Source organism: Chiloscyllium plagiosum, chromosome 17 (genome assembly GCF_004010195.1).
Source record: "Chiloscyllium plagiosum isolate BGI_BamShark_2017 chromosome 17, ASM401019v2, whole genome shotgun sequence".
Classification (NCBI taxonomy): Eukaryota; Metazoa; Chordata; class Chondrichthyes; order Orectolobiformes; family Hemiscylliidae; genus Chiloscyllium; species Chiloscyllium plagiosum.
In genome coordinates this window covers 60,699,512-60,722,960 of record NC_057726.1, presented here as the reverse complement: position 1 = coordinate 60,722,960, position 23,449 = coordinate 60,699,512, and the positions used below count along the sequence as shown (strand labels likewise).

Sequence of the window (23,449 nt, the reverse complement as noted above, 5' to 3'; positions counted from 1 at the left end):
TCGCCTTGGTTTCCATATATACAGCAGCGTGGTCGGAAATTGCTATACGACCTATTTTACAGGATGATATGGAATTTTAAAAAATCAAGGGGGCAAAAAACATATCAATTCTGGTATGACATTTATGTGGATTGGAGTAAAAAGAAAAATCTCTGCCCTGTGGATGAAGACATCTCCATACATCTATTAATCCTAATTCTTTGTTCAGACCCACCAATTGTCTAGATCTGGGAGATACTCCTGCAGTACTCTTGGGAATCCTATCTATTTCCGGATCCATAATACAATTAAAGTATCCCCCATAATTGTATGATAGGCACCAAGAGCCATCAATTTTGAGAAGGCTTCTGTTATAAATTTAAAGGGGTGTGCCGGGGGGCAGTACAAATTTAAAATCCCATATTCCGCTCCATTTATAAGGGCTTTAATCAGAATATATCATCCAGATTCGTCTTTTATCTGATTTAGGATTTTGAAAGGGAAATTCTTCCGAATAAGAATAACAACTCCCCTACTTTTTGAGCTAAAAGAAGAAAAAAAAGGCCTGATCAAATCCACTCTGTCGTAATTTCAAGTGTTCTTTATCCAACAGATGTGTTTCCTGTAGGAGAGCTATATCAACTCTTTCTTTCTTGAGATTTGATAATATTTTCTTCCTTTTGACTGGCGAATTACTCCCCTTGACATTCCAGGTGCACCACTTAACCGACTGATCAACCATAATCGTCCGGGCAAATCCAAGACCCCTCGGGAGGGGAAACCCTATCCAGAACATCCCGAGCATAGAGCATATAAAATTCACAAAAATAAAGGCTCTCTAATACACTCACAACAGTATAATAAAAATCTATTTCTAAATCATAAAAAAAAATGTATTTAAGTGGAGATTTTCCCCCTTGTTCCCAGGGGGTGTCACTTCCTTTCCAAAGGTCCATCGTATCCTCATCCAACCAATGCCCCACCCTTGACCCAGGCGCTCCTCAATAGGATGAGGAAAATTCAGATATAATACAAAGCTAGAGTTAACAGTGAGCACCCTACCCCCACCCACACCAACACTTGGATATATTTGGTAATGCTAATATAATGGATAAACATATATAACCATAAAATTACAATCTCAACAAATAATAATTAAATATAATAATACAAAATAACAAGGGAAAAATAACCCCGCTCCTAGAGACAGAGGTAAAATAGAATAAGGTAACCACCTCCTCCCACCAACATTAACTAAACCCCCCGGTTTATATATATATATATACACATATACATATACATACATATATACATACACACATATATACATACACACATACATACATTGAATAATAAAAAAAACCAAGGTGGGGAGAAAATCGTTAAATAGAGAACAAATAAATAAATCCCTCTCCCCACCCCCCAAGATAATATTATACAGTAAGGTAAGAAAAAAGAAAAAGGGGGGGATATAAACTGGAGTGGGGGGAAGGCAAACCAACATATATAATCTCTTACAATTTATCTAAGAGAGTCCAAAAATTCCTTAGCCTTTTCCGGCGATCCGAAGTTATACACGGATCCTTCGTGGTTAAAGCGTGGCGTTGCTGGGTAGCGTAAGGAGTACTGAATATTTAAGTCCCTTAAACACTTCTTCGCCTCATCGAATGCCTTCCTGTTTCGGACCAGAGCTGGGGAAAAGTCCTGGAATAACATGATCTTGGATCCTTTATAGATCATGGCTTGGGAATCTTTTCCAAGATTTCTGGAGGCTTCTAGGAGTATCTGCTTCTTCTTATAGCTCTGCAGCCGGAACAGGACCGGGCGGGGATGCTGGTTCGAGCAGGGCCCGCGTATTGCGACCCTGTAGGCCCATTCTACCCTTATCTGGCCTGATCCAGCCTCCAGATTTAAAAGCTATGGCAGCCACTGCTCGAGAAGCGCTGTAAGCTGGCCTTCCTCTTCCCGGAAGGCCCAGCAAATGAATATTATTTCGACGACCTCGATTATCGAGGTCATCAATATGATTCTCTAAGGTCCGGACTCGCTGTTCGAGAGTCTGGACCTGATCCACGGTCGATTGCACTGTAGTTTCAGAGGTCGCGGCCTTTAGCTCTGCCCCTCCGACTCGGCGCTCGATTTCTTTAATATCTCGGTCGTGCTTTTGCAGCGCGGCTGAGAGTGAGTCCCATCAGCTTCAGGATTCTTCAATAAAAGCGTCGATCTTCGCATCCAGTTTAGAGATGATTTCCACAAGGCTTGCCACCGTAGGTAAGTCCCCTGGGGCAGCTGCGAACGCCTCTGCTGCAGCTGGAAAGGGTGGGGGAGGGGTTCCTGCTTGCTGAGAGCTGCGGGGTCCCTTCCATTTAGTCATTTTTACTAAAGATTAGATTGTTTAAATTTAATTCTAAGCAACTAATTAAATTAAACAGCTATTTTAAATGATTTGGTGAGTGTGGTGGCGGTGGGTGGCCCACTTTGCCCAAGTCTTGGGGGGAAGCACTCTTGACTCAGACTTGTTGGGTCGCCGCCATCTTGGATCCCCCCATCCAGCCTTTATAGCAACTCTTTTTTTTTATTTATGACTAGTTGTTCAGTTGCTCAACACCCACATTTTCAACTGGGCCATTGTCATCATTTTCTAATTTGGTAAAGACAGAAGCAGAATAATTACTTAGTACCACTGCTATACCTTTTCTTCAGTGACCAGCTTACCTGCTCCTTGGCTCCATTCTATCCTTCACTAATCTTTTACTATTGATATGTTTGAAGAACATTTTACTATGTGTTTTACTGCAGCCTGCCATCCTTTGCTCATGCTTCCTTATTCCACCCTTAGCCTTTCTTCTGCATTTGAGAAACTCTTCCTGATTTCTTTTGCTATTATTATTCTGGTGTGTATCATATGTCTCCTTTTCCTTTCTTACTTTCTCATCAATATCCTAATCATCCAGGCTACTCTAGCTGGATATTCTGTATTTATTCCTTGTGAGTATGTATCCAGATTGCACACTATTCATCTCTCTTTGAAAATGTTTCCATTCTTCATCAACTGTTTTATCCACTAAAATGCATTTCCAATCAGTGTACTCCAGTTCAATTTTTAGATCTCTAAAATCTGCTCTTTTTCATTCTGGCATCTTAATCATTTGTAATAGTTGGTGATATTTTAATACCCCTAGAGTCAGACAGCATGGAAACAGACCCTTCAGTCCAATCCGTTCTTTCCAGCCACGTCTCCTGAATGGAACTAGTCCTATTTGCCAGCATTTGGCTCATATCCCTCTAAACCGTGCCTTTTAAGTGTTGTAATTGTACTGCCTCTACTGGCAGCTTGTTCCATACTTGTACCACGCTCTGTGCCAAAAAGTTACCTCTTAGATCCTTCTTAAATCTTTCCCCTTCCACCTTAAATGTATGCCCTCTAGTTTTGGACTCCCTCACCCTAGGAAAAAGACCTATCTATACCCCTCATGATTTTATACACCTCCAAAAGGTCATCCCTCAGCCTCCAATGCTCCAGGGAGAAAAGCCCCAGCCTATTCAGCCTCTCCCTGTAACTCAAACCCTTCAGTTCCAGCAACATCCTTGTAAATATTTTCTGCACCCTCTCAAGTTTAACAACATCCTTCAGATCTGGTAAAGGTGGCAGATTTAAGAACTTAAGTGAACCTGATGGGTTTTTAATGGCAATTAATAGTAGTTCCATGATAGCATTACTGACTACCTTTCAATTCTAGTTTTATTAATGGAATCCAAATTCTACTAGATACTGAGGTGGGATTGGAACCCATGTGCCCAGAGGGCTTCTTTACTTATCTCATTACATTATTGTTGTGCCACCACTTTCCCTGAGTTATTTCATACCTAAGTTCAGTATAATATAGTATATAGTACTTTTGGGTGTGTCCACTGACCACTGACTATTTTTTCTGTTCCTTTCAGATGTACACTTCTCTGGTTATGCAGTCAGATATTTGAAACCCAACATTACCCAGTCCTGGAAGGTAGATTCAAAATTTCGTTTTCTCTCGTTGTGCTATTGCTATATTATTCCCCTGTTAGAGTTTTAAAATAACCACTGTGTCACTTTTCAGTATCACCTTCATTCAGAGCCATCGGTTTCCAAATATGATCAGAAACCTATCCCGTATGAAACTTGGTAAGACTACATAAAGATTGTTCAATCAAATTCCTGCCTAAGTCTAACTATTTACTTACAATGTTCCCTTTCCCCCCATTTTCAACAGGAACCGATACAGAAGGTTATCCAGTCCATTCAGGTACTTGTGTTTGATTTTGTAGTACAGCACTCTTAGGTATTGGTATTTTCTCATTCCTGATGAAGGGCTTTTGCCCGAAACATCGATTTTCCTGCTCCTCGGAAGCTGCCTGACCTGCTGTGCTTTTCCAGCACCACTCTAATCTTGACTCTGATCCAACATCTGCAGTACTCACTACTGTAATATTCATCCTACCCTCACCCAATTTCCAGTCCCAAAACATATCTCACAGCTTTCACACAAAGCCATCTTTTCTTCTATGACAGCTACATCACTCAACTGGATTGTACCATATTAATTGACATACTTCCCTGCGCCTTCCAGGACAAAGTTCTAAACAGCTGGAGGCAACAGGAGTTAATGAGAGAAGCACAGGTGTTCCCAAAAAGGACACCATAGTGGTCATTTCTGGAATACGCACCACTGAATCCTTCTGCTTCCACTAGTGACTTGAAACCATTAAAGATAATTCCTATTCTTTCTTTTCACTTCCTACTTCCCACCCCTTCTGTTTAAGTATGAATGTCTTGCTTTACCCTTCTGTCTTTTTCCTTTGAGGTATCCAAATGGTGCATCTTGACCCAGTAGAGGAGAAACACCATGAAGGGATGATGGTGAAGACACAGTACCATCACACTTCTCACACTTATGGCCAGAAAATCAGTTACTGATAATGTATCTTGAAGGATGGATTAGAGGCAGCCTGAGCATATGATGAGACACTGGGTACAACTACTGTGTACCCAGGGCATTGAGCTAAGATTGTGCAGGTGTCTGCTTGCTCGACATTGAGGCAGGACACAAGTTTCACTGCAAAGGACTCTGAAAGCAAAAATCTTGATAGCAATGGGCCCCTTAAATATCTATTGCACGGTTTATTTATTTATATTTATTTAGCCTTTAAATTTGCCGAATGACTGCGCAGTTTGGAAGGAACATTGCTGAACACTTATGAACAAATGAATGTATTAGGAAGCCAATCAGAAAACCTGCTGTTTAAAATCAAGCAGCCTGAGATGTTCAGCACTAACTTACGTATGGACACTCAAACTAGATGCAGAATCTGCTCGGGCCCCATGAATCTGCTTCATCCTCAACTCAGATCATGGCTGATCTGATTGCTCCGTAGTCTTGCCCTATCCTAATAACCTTTCAGCTTCTTGCCTGTCAAGAATGGCCCTTCATGGTGTTCCTCCTCTACTGGGTCAAGAGGCACCATTTGGATACCTCAAAGGAAAAAGACAGAAGGGTAAAGCAAGACATTCATACTTAAACAGAAGGGGTGGGTGGCATGGTAGCACAGTGGTTAGCACTGCTGCCTCACAGCACCAGAGTTGTGGGTTCAATTCCCACCTCAGGCGACTGTCTGTGAGGAGTTTGCACATTCTCCATGTGTCTGTGTGGGTTTCCTCCGGGGGCTCCGGTTTCCTCCCACAGTCCAAAAATGTGCAGGCTAGGTGAATTGGCCATGCTAAATTGCCCGTAATGTTAGGTGAAGGGGTAAATGTAGGGGAATTGGTCGCGCTTCGGCGGGTCGGTGTGGACTTGTTGAGCCGAAGGACCTGTTGCCACACTGTAAGTAATCTAATCTAATCTAAATATGAGGAAAGGAAATCCAAAGACTCATAACCATGTGAGGTTTTAAAAAAAAGTCCATGTATTTAAATGGCTGACAGGTAGCTCTAGATTCTCACACAAGAGGAAAGACCATTTCCACAATCATCCTGTCAATATCCCTCAGAATCACATATCTTCCAGTCAAATTACCTCTCCACTTTTGCAGTGAGCGCAAGTGTGGTTTGTCCAACATTTCCTCATAAGGCAATCCACCCAGTTATTTTTTATTCACTCATGGGACATGGGTGTTGCTGGCTGGCCAGCATTTATTGCCCATTCCTGGTTGCCCTTGAGAAGGTGATGGTTAGCTGCCCTCTTGATCTGCTGCAGTCCATGTACTGTCGTTGATCCATAATGGCGTTCAGGAGGGAATTCCAGGATTTTGATCCAGTGACAGTGAAGGAATGTTAATATATTTGCAAATCAGGATGGTGAGTTGCTTGGAGAGAAACTCGCAGGTGGTAGTGTTCCATGTATCTGCTGTCATAATGGAAATGGTCATGGGATTGGAAGGTGCTGTCTCAGGATCTTTGGTGAATTTCTGCAGTGTATCTTGTAGATAGTACAGACTGCTGCAACTGAACATCAGTGGGGGAGGAAGTGAATGTTTATGGGTGTGGTGCTAATCAAGTGGCTGTTTTGTCCTGGATGGTGTCAAGCTGCTTGAGTGTGGTTGGAGCTGAACTCCACCAGGCAAGTGTGGAGTATTCCATCACTCTCTTAGTAGAAGGCTTTTAGGAATCAAGAGGTGAGTTACTTGCTGCAGTATTCATAGCCTGTGACTAGTTCTTGTAGCCACTGATTTTATATGGCGAGTCCAGTTGAGCTTCTAGTCAATGGTAGTCCCCTAAGGAGGCTGAATGGCCCTGGTAGAACCAAACTAGGTGTCAGTGATCAAGTTATTGCTGAGCAGGTGCTGTTTCACAGCACAATTGCTGACATCTTCCATCACTTTACTGATGATCGAAAGTAGACTGACAGGTTGGTAATTGGCCACTTGCGTTTGCTCTGCTTTTTGTGAGCAGGACATACCGGTGCAATTTTCCACATTGTAGGATAGATGCCAGTGGTGTAACTGCACTGGAACAGCTTGGTTAGAGGAGCAGCATTTTCTGGAGCCCAAGTCTCCAGTACTATACCTGGAATGTTGTCAGGACCTGTAGCCTTTGCAGTGCCCAGTCACTCCAACCATTTCTTGATATCATGTGGAGTGAATCAAATTGACTGATGACTGCCATCTGGGGACCACTAGAGAAGACTGAGATAACCTATCCACATGGCACTTCTGGCTGAAGATTGCTGCAAATGTTTCAGTCTTATCTTCAGTTTTAGAAACTTGAAAGGGTTCAGAAAAGATTTACAAGGATGTTCCCAGGATTGGAGGATTTGAGTTATAGGGAGAGGTTGAATAGGCTGGAGCTGTTTTCCCTGGAGCATTGGAGACTGAGGGGTGACCTTATAGAGGTTTATAAAATTATGAGGGGCATGGATAGGGTAAATAGACAAAGTCTCTTCCCTGGGGTAGGGGAATCCAGAAATAGAGGGCATAGGTTTAGAGCGAGAGGGGAAAGATATAAAAGAGACATAAGGAGCAACTTTTTCACGCAGAGGGTGGTACGTGTATGGAATGAGTTGCCAGAGGAAGTGGTAGAGGCTGGTACAATTGCAACAGTTAAAAGGCATCTGGATGGGTATATGAATAGGAAGGGTTTGGAGGGATATGGGCCGGGTGCTGGGAGGTGGGACTAGATTGGGTTGGGATATTTGGTCGGCATGCACAAGTTGGACCGAAGGATCTGTTTCCATGCTGTCCATCTCTATGACTCTATTGGTCTAGTAAACCTTCTCTGAAGTGCTTCCAGTGTATGTACTTGTTTCCTCAAATCAGGAAGCCAGTTCTGTACATAGTTAAAAATCACACAACACCAGGTTATAGTCCAACAGGTTTAATTGGAAGCACACTAGCTTTCGGAGCTTCCGGAAGCTAATGTGCTTCCAATTAAACCTGTTGGAATATAACTTGGTGTTATGTGATTTTTAACTTTGTACACCCCAGTCCAACACCGGCATCTCCAAATCAGTTCTGTACATAGTTCTCTAGAGATGATCTTACAGATGCCCTATGTAATTGAAGTCTAACATCCGTACTTTGTATTCGATTCTCCTTGAAATCAATAATAATATTCCATTAGCTTTCTTAGTTACTTCTGTGGTTGCAAAACTAACCTTTTGCACTTTATGCAATAGATCTGCCTGATTCCCTGCACCTCAGAGCTCTGCAGTCTCCCACCATTTTTTCTAATATTCTACACTAAAAGGGTGGTGGATGTTTTTAGCTCTCTTTCACAAGTGGCTGTGGATGCTGGATCAATTGTTAATTTTAAATCTGTCAGACAAAAGCATTAAGGGGTATGGGCTAAAGGTAGGTATATGAAGTTAGGCCACAGAGCAACCATGATTTCATTGAATGGTGGAACAGCCTTAAGGGGCTGAATGGCCTATTCCTATATTCCTAATATGCTCTCTTAATTCTTCCTGCCTGAGTGAACAATTCACAATTTTCCTACATTGTATTCTGTTTGCAAGAATTTTATTAACAATAATCATAATAACAAACTTTGAATATTTTCCTGATGTCAGTCGTTAAGCTAACTGCCCTGTAGTATTTTGCTTTTTTTAAATGAACATCTTATATTCACTATTTTCATTCTAATAGAACCCTCCCCAAATCTATAGAATTTTGTAAAATTAAAACCAATGCATCAACCATCTCACTAGCTATGTCTTTAAAAACCCAAGGCTGAAAAACCCAATCATAACCTAGGGACTTGGCAGCACATAGCTTCATCATTTGCTTAGTACCACTTCCCGAGTAATCATAATTTTCTTAAATTCCTCCCTCCTTTCCATTTCCTGATTCACAGCTATTTTTCAATGTTACTTGTATCCTCAGCAATGAAGACCTGTGCAAATTAGCTGTTGAATTCATGTTATTTTCTCATTTTCTGTTATTAATTTCCCCAAACTCACTTTCTGAGGGACTATTGCTCACTTAAATAATCTTTTCCTTTTTAAAATCTTTACAGAAACTCTCACTACCTCTATATTTCTAGCTTGCTTTCTTTTGCCATCTATTTTCTTCTCTCATTATTGTGCTTTTAATCATTCTTTCATGTTTTTACATTCTGTCCAGTCTTCTGACTTGCCACCATCTTCACACAATTACTGTATATTCTTTCTCTTCAGGTTGATCATTTTCATTATTGTCGGAGTGTACCTTTCCACGCATTCTAAAATATCCCCTCAAATGTCTGCCACTGCATCTCTGTTCCTCTGTTGATCTATCCCTAACCCAATTTGCCAGTTCACTTAAGTTAGCTGCACCTTAATAGAACCCATTTCTCTCTCATCTTTCTTTCAGCCATGTATTCATTTCTTTAACTTTATTTGTTCTATGTCAGTTTGCTCATGGCTCATTTCTTGATTATTATCTTTGAGATTCTGCTTTTTAATTTACTGCCTCGCTCCTCATACTGCCTATGCATAAGCCCTTTTCTTGGCTGGACCATGTCGTTCATATCTACATGGACCATGGCAACTGAATCCTTCAACTCACACCACATTCTCCTCCAGCCTTGAGCAGAGGGGCCATATCCTGACAAAACTGTCTTACTCACACTCATATCCTCCTGTTCCTGATCAATGACCAAATTGGAAGACTCTTCTAAGGGTTGTGGTCACTCCTGGAATAATGTTTTCAGAGTAGGTTTCCCCCTCCCTGTTGGATCAGTGATTGCAGCTCCACCCCCAACTCATAAACTCTAAGCTAAAGTTCATTGGGCCACTGAAGCATCCAAGAGCTCCCACATCCTATATGTGCAGCACATCACCTTCCCTGTCATCCTTATTGTGTCTCAATTAATTTATTTTTATTAATTACTTTATAATTAATAAACTCTGCTACTCCAAATAAGATTACCTTTTGGAAACTTTCCTAATGCTTTTGGTAATTGTCTTTGATGGGCTTTAAAAGGTAAGGGAAGTGAGCAAAATACTCACCAAACAATCACTTACTTGTTTTCCTATAATGTTTATTTATATCTGAATGCAATAGATTGACCAGGCTCATACCCTACTAAACTTATCTCCTCATATCCCAACACCATCCTGTCCCCCTTGGTCCGGGAACTCCCCATGTACATTCGGGGCACCACCCATGGCCTCCACCTCCTCCATGAGTTTTGTTTCCCCGGCTGCCAGTGCCTCATCTTTACCATGGACATCCAGTCCCTGTACACGTCCATCCACAATGGCAAAGGCCTCCAAGCCCTTCATTTCTTCCTCTCCCACCAACCCAACCATTATGTCTCCACCAACACACTCATTCGATTGGCAGAATTGGTCCTCACCCTCAACAACTTCTTCTTTGAATTCCTTCCACTTTCTTCAGACCAAAGGGACAGCCATGGGAATCCGCATGGGCCCTAGCTATGCTTGCCTCTTCATAGGATACATGGAACAGTCCATCTTCCACAGTTACACTGGCGCCATCCCCCACTTATTCCTCCGCGACATTGATGACTGTATTGGCGCCACCTCGTGTTCCCATGAGGAGATTGAATAGTTCATCAACTTCACAAACACCTTCCAACTTGACCTTCAGTTCACATGGATCACCTCTGACACCACCCTCCCCTCCCCTTCCTGGACCTCTCCATCTCTATTGCCAATGACCGAATCAACATAGACATCTATTTTAAACTCATCAACTCCCACAGCTACCTTGACTACACTTCTTCCTACCTCCCCTCCTATAAAAACGCAATCTCTTACTCCCAATTCCTCCACCTCTGCCGTATCTGCTCCCAGGAGGAGACGTTCCACTCCTGGATAAGCCAGATGGCCTCCTATTTCAAGGACCACAATTTCCCCTCCCACACCGTCAACAATGCCCTCCAGCATATCTCCTCCACTTCCCACACCTCCGCCCTTGAGCCCAGCCTTCCAACCACAAAAAGATAGAACCCCACCACCACCACCAACGGTCCCACCTTCCACCCCAGTAATCTCTGGATACAGCGTATTCTGGATGTAGGTTTGCTCGCTGTGCTGGAAGGTTCATTAAAGAGGAGGAAAACAACAACAAACTACCATTCCTGGATGTCACAGTAGTGTGAACAGCCAATGGGGAACTTCAAACCAGCATTTACAGGAAAACAATACATACTGACCAAATACTGAACTACAGAAGCAATCATCCAACACCCACAAATGAAGCTGCATTAGAACATTATTTCAACAAGCCACCACAGATTGCAGCACAGAGGAACTATGCAAAGCAGAGGAAAATCACCTCTACAGTGTATTCAAAAAGAACAGGTAGTCAAGGAAGACAGTCCGCTGATTTCTCAGCAACAAACCCCAACAAGCAGACAAAACATGTCCAGAAACCCGAGCCACTCTCCCCTGCATCAAAGACATCTCAGAAATGACTGACAGACTGCATCATGGTGGCCCACAAACCCACCAACACACTAAAACAGCAGCTAATGAACTTGAACGACCCTGTACAAACAACAAGCAAAACTAATGTCATTTTCAAAATACCTTGCAAGAACTGTACTAAACACATAAATAGAAAGTGGACCATGCCACCAGTGCTTCATCCGGAGACTCACTGATGATGTTACCTAGTATGATGACGAAACATTGAAAATGAACCTTCCAGCTCAGCGAGCAAAGCTACATCCAGAACCTCAACCTGAGCTATAAACATTCTCAAAACTCACTAATACAGCACATTATCCTCTGCCATTTCCATCACCAAAAATATATTTCCCTCCCCATCCCTATCTGCATTCCACAGGGACCATACCTTCCATTACTCCCTCCTTAGGTTCATGGACTACCAACCCACCCTCCACTCCTTGTAACTTCACTTGCTGCTGCAGAAGGTGTAACACCTGCGCCCATATCTCCATTCAAGGCCCAAAAGGATCTTATCATGTCTGGCAGAGATTTTCCTGCACACCCACCCCCAGTGTCTGTTGCACTCAATTTGGTGTCCTCTACATCGGGATGACAGGATGCCAACACACGGAGCATTTCAGGGCACATTTCTGAGACACGCACACCAAATAACCCCACAGCCCTGTGGCCGACTGCTTCAACACCACCCCCCCCGCCCCCCCATTCCCCTAAGGACATGCAAGTCCTGGGCCTTCACCACCAAATCAAGCCACCAGACAACTGAAGAAAAAATGCCTCTACTTTCGCCTTGGGACCCTTCAACCACATGGCGTCAACATCGATTTTACCAGTTTTCAAATCTTTCCTACCCCCACCTCATCCCAGATTCAACCTTCTAATTCAGCACCACTCTCTTGACCTGCCCTCCCTGTCCACCTTCCTTCCCACCTATCCGCTGCACCCTCACCACTGACCTATCACTGTTACCCACCCCATCTGCATCAACCTCTCACCTTCCCAGCTACCTTCTCGCCCAGCCACACCCCTACCCCCCCATTTATTTCTCAGCCCCCTGCCCTCTCGCATTCCTGATGCCTGAAACGTCAACTCTCCTGCTCCTCAGATGTTGCCCGGACCTTTTCCAGTGCCATACGTTTTGACTCTTATAAAGGATTGCAGCATCCCTTCCCTCATGATTGTAATTTTAGTAAGTTCCTCTCTCCCTTCCACATCCTGATTTATAGCTATTACTCAAGTGATGTTTGTATCCTTTATAGTGAAGACAGAAGCAAAATATGTGTGGGTAAGATCTACACCAGTTACCATGAGTATATTTTAGTATTAAGCGTGGTGAGCTAATTCATTCTATTCACCCAAGACTCAGAATTGCCTTTAATAATATATTATGTTTTGTAGCCGTACTTCCTTCCAGCAACCTTGGTACTAGAGCACATCGTGGGTTCAGAAACAATGAGCAGAAATTATCATCGTGGAATCTGTTACTAGATTTGCTGCAGCAATAGGAGCTGATAAAATAATTTCATATAAGTAAACAATTCTCATTCAATATTAAAAGCATATTTTATTTTTCAATTAGTAAACTCTATGGAAGTGACCTGGTACTGGTGCTTTTCTTTATTGATCATGCTTTCCTGTAACTTGCTGATATCTAATACACTTATAATGTCACCTGCCTCAAATTCTTACGTCAGCCACATTCTGCATTTTGGGCTCAAGGCAGAACACAATTCTTTTTCACTCATCACGCAGTACATCACGTTGAAGGATCATTACATTATATCACAAACTGTGATAGGTTATATGTTTTATGATTGTATTAAAGATTCTGGAACCAAGGTGGGCAGACGAAGTTAAGATACAGTGCAGCCATGTCTAACTGAATGCCAGAACACATTTCAGACGTTAAATTGTCGAGTGATTTCTGTTTTCTATTATTTCCTGCCTGTGTTATAAATGTTTAACATCTGAAGAGACAGTTATATTCTATCCTAAAGGTCTGTTCCATATATTCACCTCTACTGCATACAGCTATATAATGTGCAACTTATATCAGATACAAATCACTGGACTGATTTGCACAGCAGCAATTGGACGAGTGAACAACATCAACATCACATTCTTATTCTATCACAGCATGGGAGCGTCTTGAGCAAGGGCAGTAATATTGCCAATCATTGGTTGCCCTTGAACTGACTGGTTTGCAAGACAGTTAAGAGGCAACTGCGTTGCTGTGGATTTGGAGTCACATTTAGGTCTAACCAGGTAACTAGCAGATTTCCTTCCCTAAAGGATATTAGTGAACCAGATGCATTTTTATTATTGACACCATTACTGACACTAGCTTTCAATTTCAGATTTTACAAATTGATTTTAAAATTCATCAGCTTGACGGGATTGAGTCTGTATCCCCTGAGTGTTGATCTGGGTCTCTAGATTACTTGTCCAGTGACATTACTACTAAATCAGCATCTCCCCCATTTAAATTAATGGAATCTGAACAGAAAGAAATAAAAACCTTTTGACAGTTGTAGAACTCAGATCTAGGAATAATAGCTGATGTAATTACACAGGAGGCTATTTAGCCCCGTGTGTTTGAACAAAGCCTCTGCAAGGACAACTCAGTAAATCCTACACTCCTTCCTTTATCTGATAGCATTGCAAATCATTCTCTACGGAAAATTATCCAATTTCCTGAGAAATTAAAGACTGAGTCTGCCTCCACCACACTCTTAGGCTTCATAAAGTGTTTTTGCTCATATTATCTATGGTCCTATTGCCAATTATCTTAAATCAACCTCTTCTGCTTCTCAACTTTTCTTTTTCTCCCTATCCACTCTGTCCACCTATTTCATGATTTTGAATGCTTTTTAAAATCTCCGTTACTCAACATTAGGTTAGATAGTGGGTTGAGACAGTCAGTGATGTAATTTTTGAGTTTTGTAAGATTTGATGTTGATGTAAGATTTGGTTAAATTGATTTGCATGTGCAAAGAGTAGAAACTGACACTGATTGGACGAAACAAACTTTTCCATTTTGCAATTTTTATGTATTTTTATGGAACTGACTGATTCTCCTGGCAGATTATCTTAGGACAGATGACGTATTTATTAAGCCTGAGTCCTGAACGCAGCTACTTGGGCGTGGGATTGGAAGCCTCCAAGTCTGTTGGTGGCATGGGGGAATCAGAGGCTGGAAGAAGAGGTTGCTGCCTCACTGAGAAAGTCAGGAGAGGGAGGGAGACTGACCACAGGTTGCCTATCCTAGTACATGGAATTTAATAGATAAACGAAATGGTACTCACCTCTTGGACTTCGTGGTGCTCATCTATGTTTAGCTCCCAGATTCTCTTTGCCTTTAGAAATCTTAAGTAAATTCCAAATAATAAATGAAAATAAGGCTTACTGACTTATTATATTTGGGGCAACACAATGGCTCAGCAGTTAGCGCTGCCGGCTCACAGCACCAGGGACCTGGGTTCAATTCCAACTTCAGGCGACTCTCCTTGTGGATTTTGCACATTCTCCCTGTATCTGCATGGGTATCCTCCCACAATCCAAAGATGTGCTGGTCAGGTGAATTGGCCATGCTAAACTGCCCATAGTGTTAGGTGCATTAGTCAGGGGTAAAGATAGGGGTAAGGTAATGGATCTGGGTGGGTTACTCTTTGGAGGGTCAGTATGGATTTGTTGGACTGAAGGGCCTGTTTCCATACTGTTTGGAATCTAATCTATACATTTAAAACACCAACCTATCCCCTATACAAAATCCATATGTCCTGTATTATTTTAGTGACTATATAAACAAATATATCTGTGTAGCTTTAAAGGTGTCTGATTTCAAATCTTTCAACTGACTGAAGCCTTGTCTCACATCCTGGGAATCATTGTTCACCATAAACTTAACTGGAATCCAGCATCTTCAAATTCACTCCCTCCACCACTGGTGTACAATGGCAGCATTGTATATCATCTATGAGATGCAATGCTGTAACTTGCCAAGAATTCCTTCACAGCACCTTCCAAATGTGCTACTATCACTGAGAAGAATAAGGACAGCTGTGACATGGAAATTCCACACTTCCAAGTTTCCCTCCAAATTGCATCATTCCATCTTGGAAATATATTGTTATTCTTTCAATATTATTGGTTCAACAGCTTGGAACATCCAAAGCTTGAGCTGACACAAAATGGTTGCTGCCATTAATTGAATACCTAGCGCAATAATCAGTGGAGGGAAATAATATGGAAAGCTGGTTTATAGTATATCAGACTGATCATGAATTTGTTCTTCTTACTGACTTGTATTAATCTGCAACAACACAAGACTCAAATGATAAAGGCTACTATGTGTATGCTTTGTCCAGACTGTAGAAAACATATTCTTTAATAAAGAGAAATTACCTCACCATAGTTTTTCACTTTAATATTAGATCCGATTTATAATGTTTTTAATAAATTGAAATCAACAAGTTTTGATTATTCATGTACAGTAACTGTTATTAATCTTTAAAAGCATTCATTTGAAAGTGAAGTTTCAATGCTGCAAAATGTTAAATGTTAACGTACATAGACCAAAGTACCAGTAGTTACATCAATCTCATTTTGTTCTACTATCAGATTCACCTGAGTTACCTGTTACATGTTGTGGTTACATTGCATACTAAATTCAAAGGAACAATATTGAATTAATATTTGTATTGAATTATTTCAAACTACACCTCATCCAGTCCTAACTGAGATGGTTTCAAACATTACATATCCATACAAATTGCTGCAATCTTAATAATGACCAGGCAATTGTGAATTACTGCAAAGACCATACAGATGTTAAAGGGCTGTCAAACTGAAATGTTAACTGTTTCTACTTCCATAGATGCTGCTTGACCTACTGAGCATTTCCAGCATTTCATTTCATTTCAAGCAATACTGTTAAGTATTGTCTCTAAATATAGCTTTGTGCATATGGCATCCTATTATTAGCTGGACCTGAATAGGTTCCCTTCTGTTGCTTGATTCTTAGGATTTCTGGTCACACGTTATTCAAATGTTAAACTGTAACTAATAACATATGCATCACTGTACACATACAACTTCTTATCCCGTGGGTTGTAGTTCATGTACTGAATGCCAGGCAAGATTTTTCGGAATTGGATTTTCAAATTATATTGTTCGACTCCACTGGTTGTGTCAAACATATAAAAGATTTCTTCTATTTCAGGACTCACATATCTAGTTGCATACACAATCCCACACACCAAAAAGGCATTGGATGCTGATCGTTTGAATAAGGTGGTGTTCCAGCTTTCAAGCAGTGAAAGGTCAGTCGTATTGAGTTGACTGACAATTAAATTTCCAAAACTGAATGTAGTTGAATAGAGGACCCAGAGCCCATTTTCATCGGTTGCCAGATCCATGTCTGTGTACAAGTAACAGGAAGCAAGCGTACAGTATGGAAACTTGTCATTAAAACCAGCAAACGGCAGGGTGGCAGATATGACCCCTAGTGTGGTCATATTAAACTTGCACAGTTTGCCCAAGTTATAGCAATTGTAATAGTAGGCATCTCCATACATTACCCCACCAGGGCCTTGAGGATTATGGGTTTGAAAGTTTATGTCCTTATGAGTACCTTTGGTGAGGAATTTAGAATAAGAGCTGTAAACACGAATCTTAGTTCCAAATCTATTACTACTAGTTAGAACTACAAGCCAGTATTGATCCTCTTTCCCAGGAGCTGGCAGTGGATCTTTCCCCCAGGAGCCATATGAGTAGGATGTTCCAAAATGATTAAGCATTGAATTCCTGGGTTTGGAGACTGCTTTTAATCTTCCAAAGGAACAGGACCCTGTGAGAAATCCCATAAACCCTATTAAGTATTATATTGGAAAAACAACAATATACACAGCATAATAATACCTAGGAAGGGCATGTGCCCGAAACGTCGAATCTCCTTTTCCCTAGATGCTGTCTGACCTGCTGAGCTGTTCCAGCAATAAAGTTTCAGCTTTGATCTCCAGCGTCTGCAGACCTCACTTTCTCCCATAATAATACCTAGCACTTGCAAACATGTTAAAAGCAAAAATGCACTTGATATTTCCCTTTTTGATGTGATCAACCCTTCATAGTTTGAGATCTCCAACAGCATCCATTATCTATTATTCTTCAAAAGAAAAGATCCCAGCCTATTCAGTCTTTTCAGATAGTTGTACCCTCACATTATCCTTGTAGAACCTCTCTGGTCCTTTGATATCCTTAATGTGGAGCTGAATGTGCACAGTTATGTGTCTAGGGGGGTTCATACAGGTTTGATATAACTTGTTGATTTTCAGTTATGTTCCTCTTTTGAATGATACCCTGATTACATTAAGTCCAGATTTAGGATCAGAGACAAAAACAGAAATTGCTGATTTCAGTATTTATGTGGCTAGTCCAATTCAATTTCTGTTCAGTAGTAATACCCAGGATGAATGTAGTGGGAGAATTCAGTGATGGTAAGACCATTAAATACCAAGGGACAAACAAAAGCAAAGATTGTTGAAGAAACTCAGCAGGTCTGGCAGCACCTGTGAAGAGAAAACAGTTAACATTTTGAGTCCAATGATCTAAGCCTGAGTTTCTCCAGCAAATTCTGTTTTTGTTTCAGAATTCAGTGTGCACAATTCTTTATTTTATTTTGGGACCAGACACATAGGCAGGGCAGATGGGGGTCACAGTGGCACATTCTATTTTCTGAAGGAATATTTTGTTGCTGCCAGGTTACAAATATATAGTTGCTGTTCTGATAAAAATCACAGTTCTGAATTCTCTTCCCCTCTACACAGATGCTCTGTATTTCCAGTGTTTCTGCTTCTTTTCTTCCTGAATTTACTTAATTAAATTTCCCAATTTGGCATTGTGGGATTAGATCTCAAAATCCTTTGTTGGTTAATTTAGTGAAATAACTACTAAGCTACTGTACCTGTGGGACCTTATACCTTGCCTGGAAAACCACTGCCGTTGTTTACTTGCTGTCTGACTTAAATTGTATTCTCTGTGCTTTAAATGTAGGATTGAGTGAGAGAGAGAGAGAGAGAGAGAGTCAGAAGAAAACCAAATGGAGTTACTCGAATAGATGATTAAGCAGTTTGGAGAGAAGTAGCCTTTATAGTTGATCTGTATTTACAAGCAGCTGAGATGGCAATACCATAAGACAAATAATGTGGTATGAGGTCAGAGAAAACATTACAGGGCTACAACATAGAGCTGCAGGATGGGACTTATTGCATCAATCTTTCAAAGAAATTGCAGAGGCATCCTAGTCCCAATGGTCTCCTTTTATACTGTATGATTACATAAAATATCAAAAAATCTACTAACAGCTTGGGTGCCACTGGGTAATGTATTAACTGATGACTCATTCCTGAACATTACGTGAAGGCTAAATGTGTTCAGTTCTGAAACTAATCCACCACTTTTTCCTTATAAAATTTCTCTGGATCTTGTATATCATTTTTGTAATGTGGAGCTGAACATGCACATTTGAGTGTGTCTAATCAAGGCCTCATACAGGTTTGACATAACTTGTTGCTTTTCAGTTATGTTCTTCTTTAATCTTACTTTCAAATGATATCCTGACTGCAATTTTGGAGAAGATTTGTAGTTCAGGTTGTGGATTAGGTTGTAAGTTTGCTCGCTGAGCTGGTAGATTTGTTCTCAGATGTTTCGTCACCATGCTAGGTAACATCATCAGTGAACGTCCGATGAAGCGCTGGTGTTTTGTCCCGCTTGCTATTTATCTGTCTTGGTCTGTTGTGGTGGGTAACAACATTTCTAGTTCTTTTACTGAGCGGCTGGTCAATGGGGTCCAAGTTGATATGCTTGTGAATGGAGTTCTGGTTTGAATGCTGTAGAAATTCCAGTACATGTCTTTGTCTAGCCTGTCCCAGGATGGATGTATTGTCCCAGTGGCACTGGTGTCCCTCTTCATCTGTGTGTCTCGATGCTGGTGATAGTTGGACATGTCTTTTGGTGGCATATCTGGTCGCCATGGACAGGTTGGACCGAAGAATCTGTTTCCATGCTGTACATCTCTATGACTCTATGTAATGTTTGTTGCAGAGTATTTTGTATATAATGTTCATTCTGCTGGTTGTTGGTACAGGGTCATTTAAATTCACAAGGAGCGGTTTCAGTGTGGTGGTAGGGTTGTAGGCTACTATGATGCCTACGGGCAGAAGTAGTCTGGTCATCATCTCCGAGACATCTTTAATATATGGTAGGGTGGCTAGAGGTTCTGGGCGTGATGTGTCTTCTTGTTTAGATCATCTGTCCTGCAAGGACTGCAACAAACATTACATTGGACAGACGGGCAGGAAACTAGCCACCAGGAGGCATGAGCACCAACTCGCCACCAAAAGACATGACCAACTATCACTGGTATCCATATACACAGATGAAGAGGGACACTAGTTTGACTGGGACAATACATCTATCCTGGGACATCTAAACAGAGACACACACACAGGAATTCCTCGAGGCCTTGAATTCAAACCTGGACTCCATTAACAAACAAAGGTTTGGACCCCATTTACCAACTTCTCAGAAAAAGAACTGGATGTGATATCATCCACCACAACAGACCAAGACACATAAATAACAAGTGGGACAAAACATCAGCGCTTCACGGAGGCTCACTGATGATGTTACCTAGCATGGTGATGAAACATCTGAGAACAAATCAACCAGTTCAGCAAGCAAACTTACAACCTGATACCCTGACTACTCAAGTCCAAGTTTAGGACAAGAGACAAAAACAGAAGTTGTTGATGACAGCATTTATGTGGTCTGTCCAGATCAATTTCTGCTAGGTGGTAACTCCCAGGATGTATGTAATGGGGGAATTCAGTGATGGTAAAGCCATTAAATATCAAGGGACAAACAAAAGCAAAGATTGTTGGAGAAACTCAGCTGGTCTGGCAGCTTTTGTAAAGAGGTCCTTTTACCCTTAAACAATGGTGTTTCTTCAGTGCAAAAGCAAGAAGCGACCAAAAACTCAATGCATAGGTGTTTCAGAGCTGAAAGATTTCATATCTCCTGAACAGAAAACTTCAGAAAAGATTCATTCTCACATTTTATGGTGACAGTAATTAGATTCTCTACAACAGTGATAGTACAACTCTGCCTATTGTACTCACCTGGCTGTGGACTGACATATGGGGTTGGTGTTACTAACAGTGCATTCTGGCACGAGGTCAGACTCCTTTTCAGGATAATATTTCTTTTGTGCTCTTGAGTTACTTTAAGTCGGTCATATTTCTCTAATTCATCTACTTTGTTGGTAATGTTTTGGGCCTGTTGGATAAAGAAACGAAGAATTGTAATTGTATGGTGCCTTAGACCAACTCAATTACTCACTGTTGGTATGTAAGAAACATGGTAGCCATTTTTGGCACTTGGCTGGATAAGTGAAATAATCAGATGTTACTAATGACACAATCAAATCTTACCGTCATCTTGTCAAGTTTCTTATGTAATTCAATGACCCATACTGACGGGAAAGATCTCATGTAAAAGCCTAAATAACAGCAGATGCTATAAATCAGAAATACAAACAGAAATTGCTGGAAAAGCTCAGCTGGTCTGGCAGCATCTGCGGAGAGAAATCAGAGTTAATGTTTTGAGTCAAGTGACCCCTCCTCAGAAAGATACAAAGTTTGGTTGTCAATCTGGGATGAATTAAGTTTCATTCATTCATGGGAATTTCAAGCAGCTTCCCATCCTCCAAGCCCTGTCACCACACACATATTCATATGTGCATATACACATGCCGACAAAATCACAGCTGACACTGGGCCCTGGTTACCTGTGTATCCAGGTCAGTTCTCTCATCATTGTTCCGAGAACACTTTTCTTGAAGTTGGTTGAGCAATTCATTCAGTTCAGCAATTTCAATCTCTATTATCCGATATGAAATGATACTGTATAGTTCACCATCATATTCTTCTTCAAATTCATTAATGCGTTGCACAAGGTTCCTCAATTTCTGATCTACGTAGGCAAGAATTTCAAGTGGTTCATTGAACTGGAGGATAAATAGAAAGCATGATTCTTTGTTAAAGAGATTAAAATATAAATTGCTTAACTGGTGACTCATTCTTGACTCATGACATGAAGGCTAGATGTGGTCAGTTCTGAAACTGTTCCAACATTTTATCTTCCGATCCATTTACCTTTAAACAACTGGTGTGTCTTGAGTGCAAAAATAAGAAGCAACAAAACTCAATGCAAATAGTGTTTCACAGCTGAAAGGTTTCATATCTCCTGAACAGAAAACATCAGGACAGATTCTTCCTCCTGTCATGTGGTGACAATCTAATTAGTTAGAGAAATTTCTAAGAGTCTGTAAACCTGTGAAGTCAATAGTGAACACATTTTTGAGCACAATCGAGGCTGGCAATAAGTAGTCTTGAAAAATGCTATACTGAGTGCCTTCTTTCAGATGTGTCGTAAACTGGGGCTAATCTGCAATCTCGGGAGAATGAACTGGAAGATGAACAGGGATTTTCTTCCAACCTAGATTTGTCTCTCAAACTAAATTAAAACAGCTCATCTTGTCTTTGTTCATTGTCATACAGGTCTCTGCGTTCAGAAAGTATTTCAATTGGCTGTAAGGCACTGTTGGATATCCCTGAGGTCACGAAAGGCGCTCGATAAATGGAGGAATTTATTTATTTTAAAGCGGAAAGTTTCAAGAAGGGGTCAGATGTTTATTTAAACAGAAACAATGTTGGTGTTATGAGGAAAATGCAGGAGAGAATGGCCTCAGAGTCACAATGCTTCTTCAGGCAGCTGGTGCAGACAGGATGGACTGAACGGCCTCGCTCTGCACCATTCCAAAATCGGGTGCGCCCAGGGGGTCAAACAGGGATATGTGCAATTTGCACTCCCTAACCTGGCACTAACTGCGAGAGAGGGGCAGACCTGCGTCTCTGCACAGTCTCAATTAATTTCGCAGCAGGAGCTGGGGCACAGGATGGATATGAGTGCAAGAGTTTTTGGGGGAGGTGTGGTGGAGTGGACGCTGCAGCCTTACGGCTGGAGTTTCTGGGAGACTGCCGCACCCTCCTCACCTGTTGTTTGTTTAGTTCGAAGCTGCAATTCTGAGAGATTAAGTATAATTCATCGAGTTGCTGGTGGGGGAATGGCCCATCAGACATCTGAAGGTCGCAGTAGCATCTCTTCGCTGCCCGAGCCTCCCCACGAGCATCGCGGTCCGCCTGAGGAATGGAGGGAATTCAATTCAATGCAGGATCTCAAGAGCAGTGCATCAAACACAACCGTCAAACTGGGGTCCATTCCCGCCTCTTCATCATTGATTGACTCGAGATCAACTCTACTGGCAATATGCAATCGACCGCAACCTACTTACAGAGGCAAGGCTCAGGATCAGAAAGAAGCCGAATCTCACGCCCACATCAGTCAACAAAACCATCTCTGCCCCTTCACGTGAGCCGCGGGTCCTGGAGGCAGCAGCATTTATACAGAGATGGGTGGGGACAAGGGGAGGTGGGAGTGACTGGGGTCCCTCCCCTGACAGGAACTCCCCGGGTGAGCTCAATGGGGATCGAGGGTGGAGGGGAGTATCGCCTGTTCACTGGTAGGTCTGTCAATAGCGCCACCCTTTCCAGAGCTCGCTAGAACCGCTCCAATAGAGAAGGATCTTCAATCTGCCGCCAAGGGGAAGGTTTTACCTCAGTTGGTAAGTTGAGGAACTCTCTTGTGCTTCACTCTCTGAAGCTTCCATATTGGTTATTGAACAGGAAATGAAGCCTATTTTCAATGGGAGGTTGTATATCTAATCAGACTTAGATTTGCTCCTGTGACTGGTTGGATCAATAGGGAGATCTATAAAATCAGCTTTTGGTTTGCCAATTTGTATGTTATTCAATCCCTTTATTGACTGATCGCAGCACAAAAAAAGATAGCCTGTCAATTCCTCTAATCCCCCGCCCACTTCATGCACAAACACACTCTTGTTTTCATGTCAACGTTCAATGGGAGCAGTCTTACCTCTGAATCAGGGGATCCTGGGTTCCAGTCCC

At 41.6% G+C, this 23,449-nt stretch overlaps 2 protein-coding genes across 3 annotated transcripts in view; one reads left to right on the top strand and one right to left on the bottom strand.

Annotated features, from left to right (window-relative positions):
• The window catches only part of LOC122558689 (testis, prostate and placenta-expressed protein-like), a 23,712-nt gene extending 10,363 nt beyond the window's left edge, over positions 1 to 13,349 (top strand). The window contains exons 4-7 of the mRNA XM_043707481.1: positions 3,925 to 3,986; positions 4,077 to 4,141; positions 4,230 to 4,262; positions 12,765 to 13,349. Coding sequence (XP_043563416.1) covers positions 3,925 to 3,986; positions 4,077 to 4,141; positions 4,230 to 4,262; positions 12,765 to 12,795 — 191 coding nt within the window. The 3' untranslated portion in view covers positions 12,796 to 13,349. The remainder of the gene's footprint in view (positions 1 to 3,924; positions 3,987 to 4,076; positions 4,142 to 4,229; positions 4,263 to 12,764) is intronic.
• A 2,417-nt stretch (positions 13,350 to 15,766) lies between these two features.
• LOC122558552 (olfactomedin-4-like) lies at positions 15,767 to 23,041 on the bottom strand. 2 transcript variants are annotated; one of them, XM_043707280.1, is made up of 5 exons: positions 22,777 to 23,027; positions 22,478 to 22,624; positions 21,211 to 21,429; positions 20,543 to 20,699; positions 15,767 to 17,214 (listed from the first exon to the last, which is right to left on the bottom strand). In XM_043707280.1, the coding sequence occupies exons 1-5, from the start codon at positions 22,837 to 22,839 to the stop codon at positions 16,406 to 16,408; spliced, it is 1,395 nt and encodes a 464-aa protein (XP_043563215.1). In that variant the 5' UTR covers positions 22,840 to 23,027; the 3' UTR covers positions 15,767 to 16,405. The 2 variants fall into 2 exon arrangements, with proteins under 2 accessions (XP_043563215.1, XP_043563216.1); XM_043707281.1 differs by lacking the exon at positions 15,767 to 17,214 and adding an exon at positions 17,439 to 17,932 and having other exon boundaries at positions 22,777 to 23,041.
• Positions 23,042 to 23,449: the final 408 nt, after the last annotated feature.

Excerpts from the sequence above, each read along its gene's own strand:
- LOC122558552 (XM_043707280.1), bottom strand. The coding sequence starts at position 22,839 with ATGGTTTTGTTGACTGATGTGGGCGTGAGATTCGGCTTCTTTCTGATC. Across the intron at positions 20,700-21,210 it reads GAACTGACCTGGATACACAG|GCCCAAAACATTACCAACAA; the intron begins GTAACCAGGGCC and ends TTTATCCAACAG. Across the intron at positions 17,215-20,542 it reads ATATGTCAGTCCACAGCCAG|GGTCCTGTTCCTTTGGAAGA; the intron begins GTGAGTACAATA and ends GATTTCTCACAG.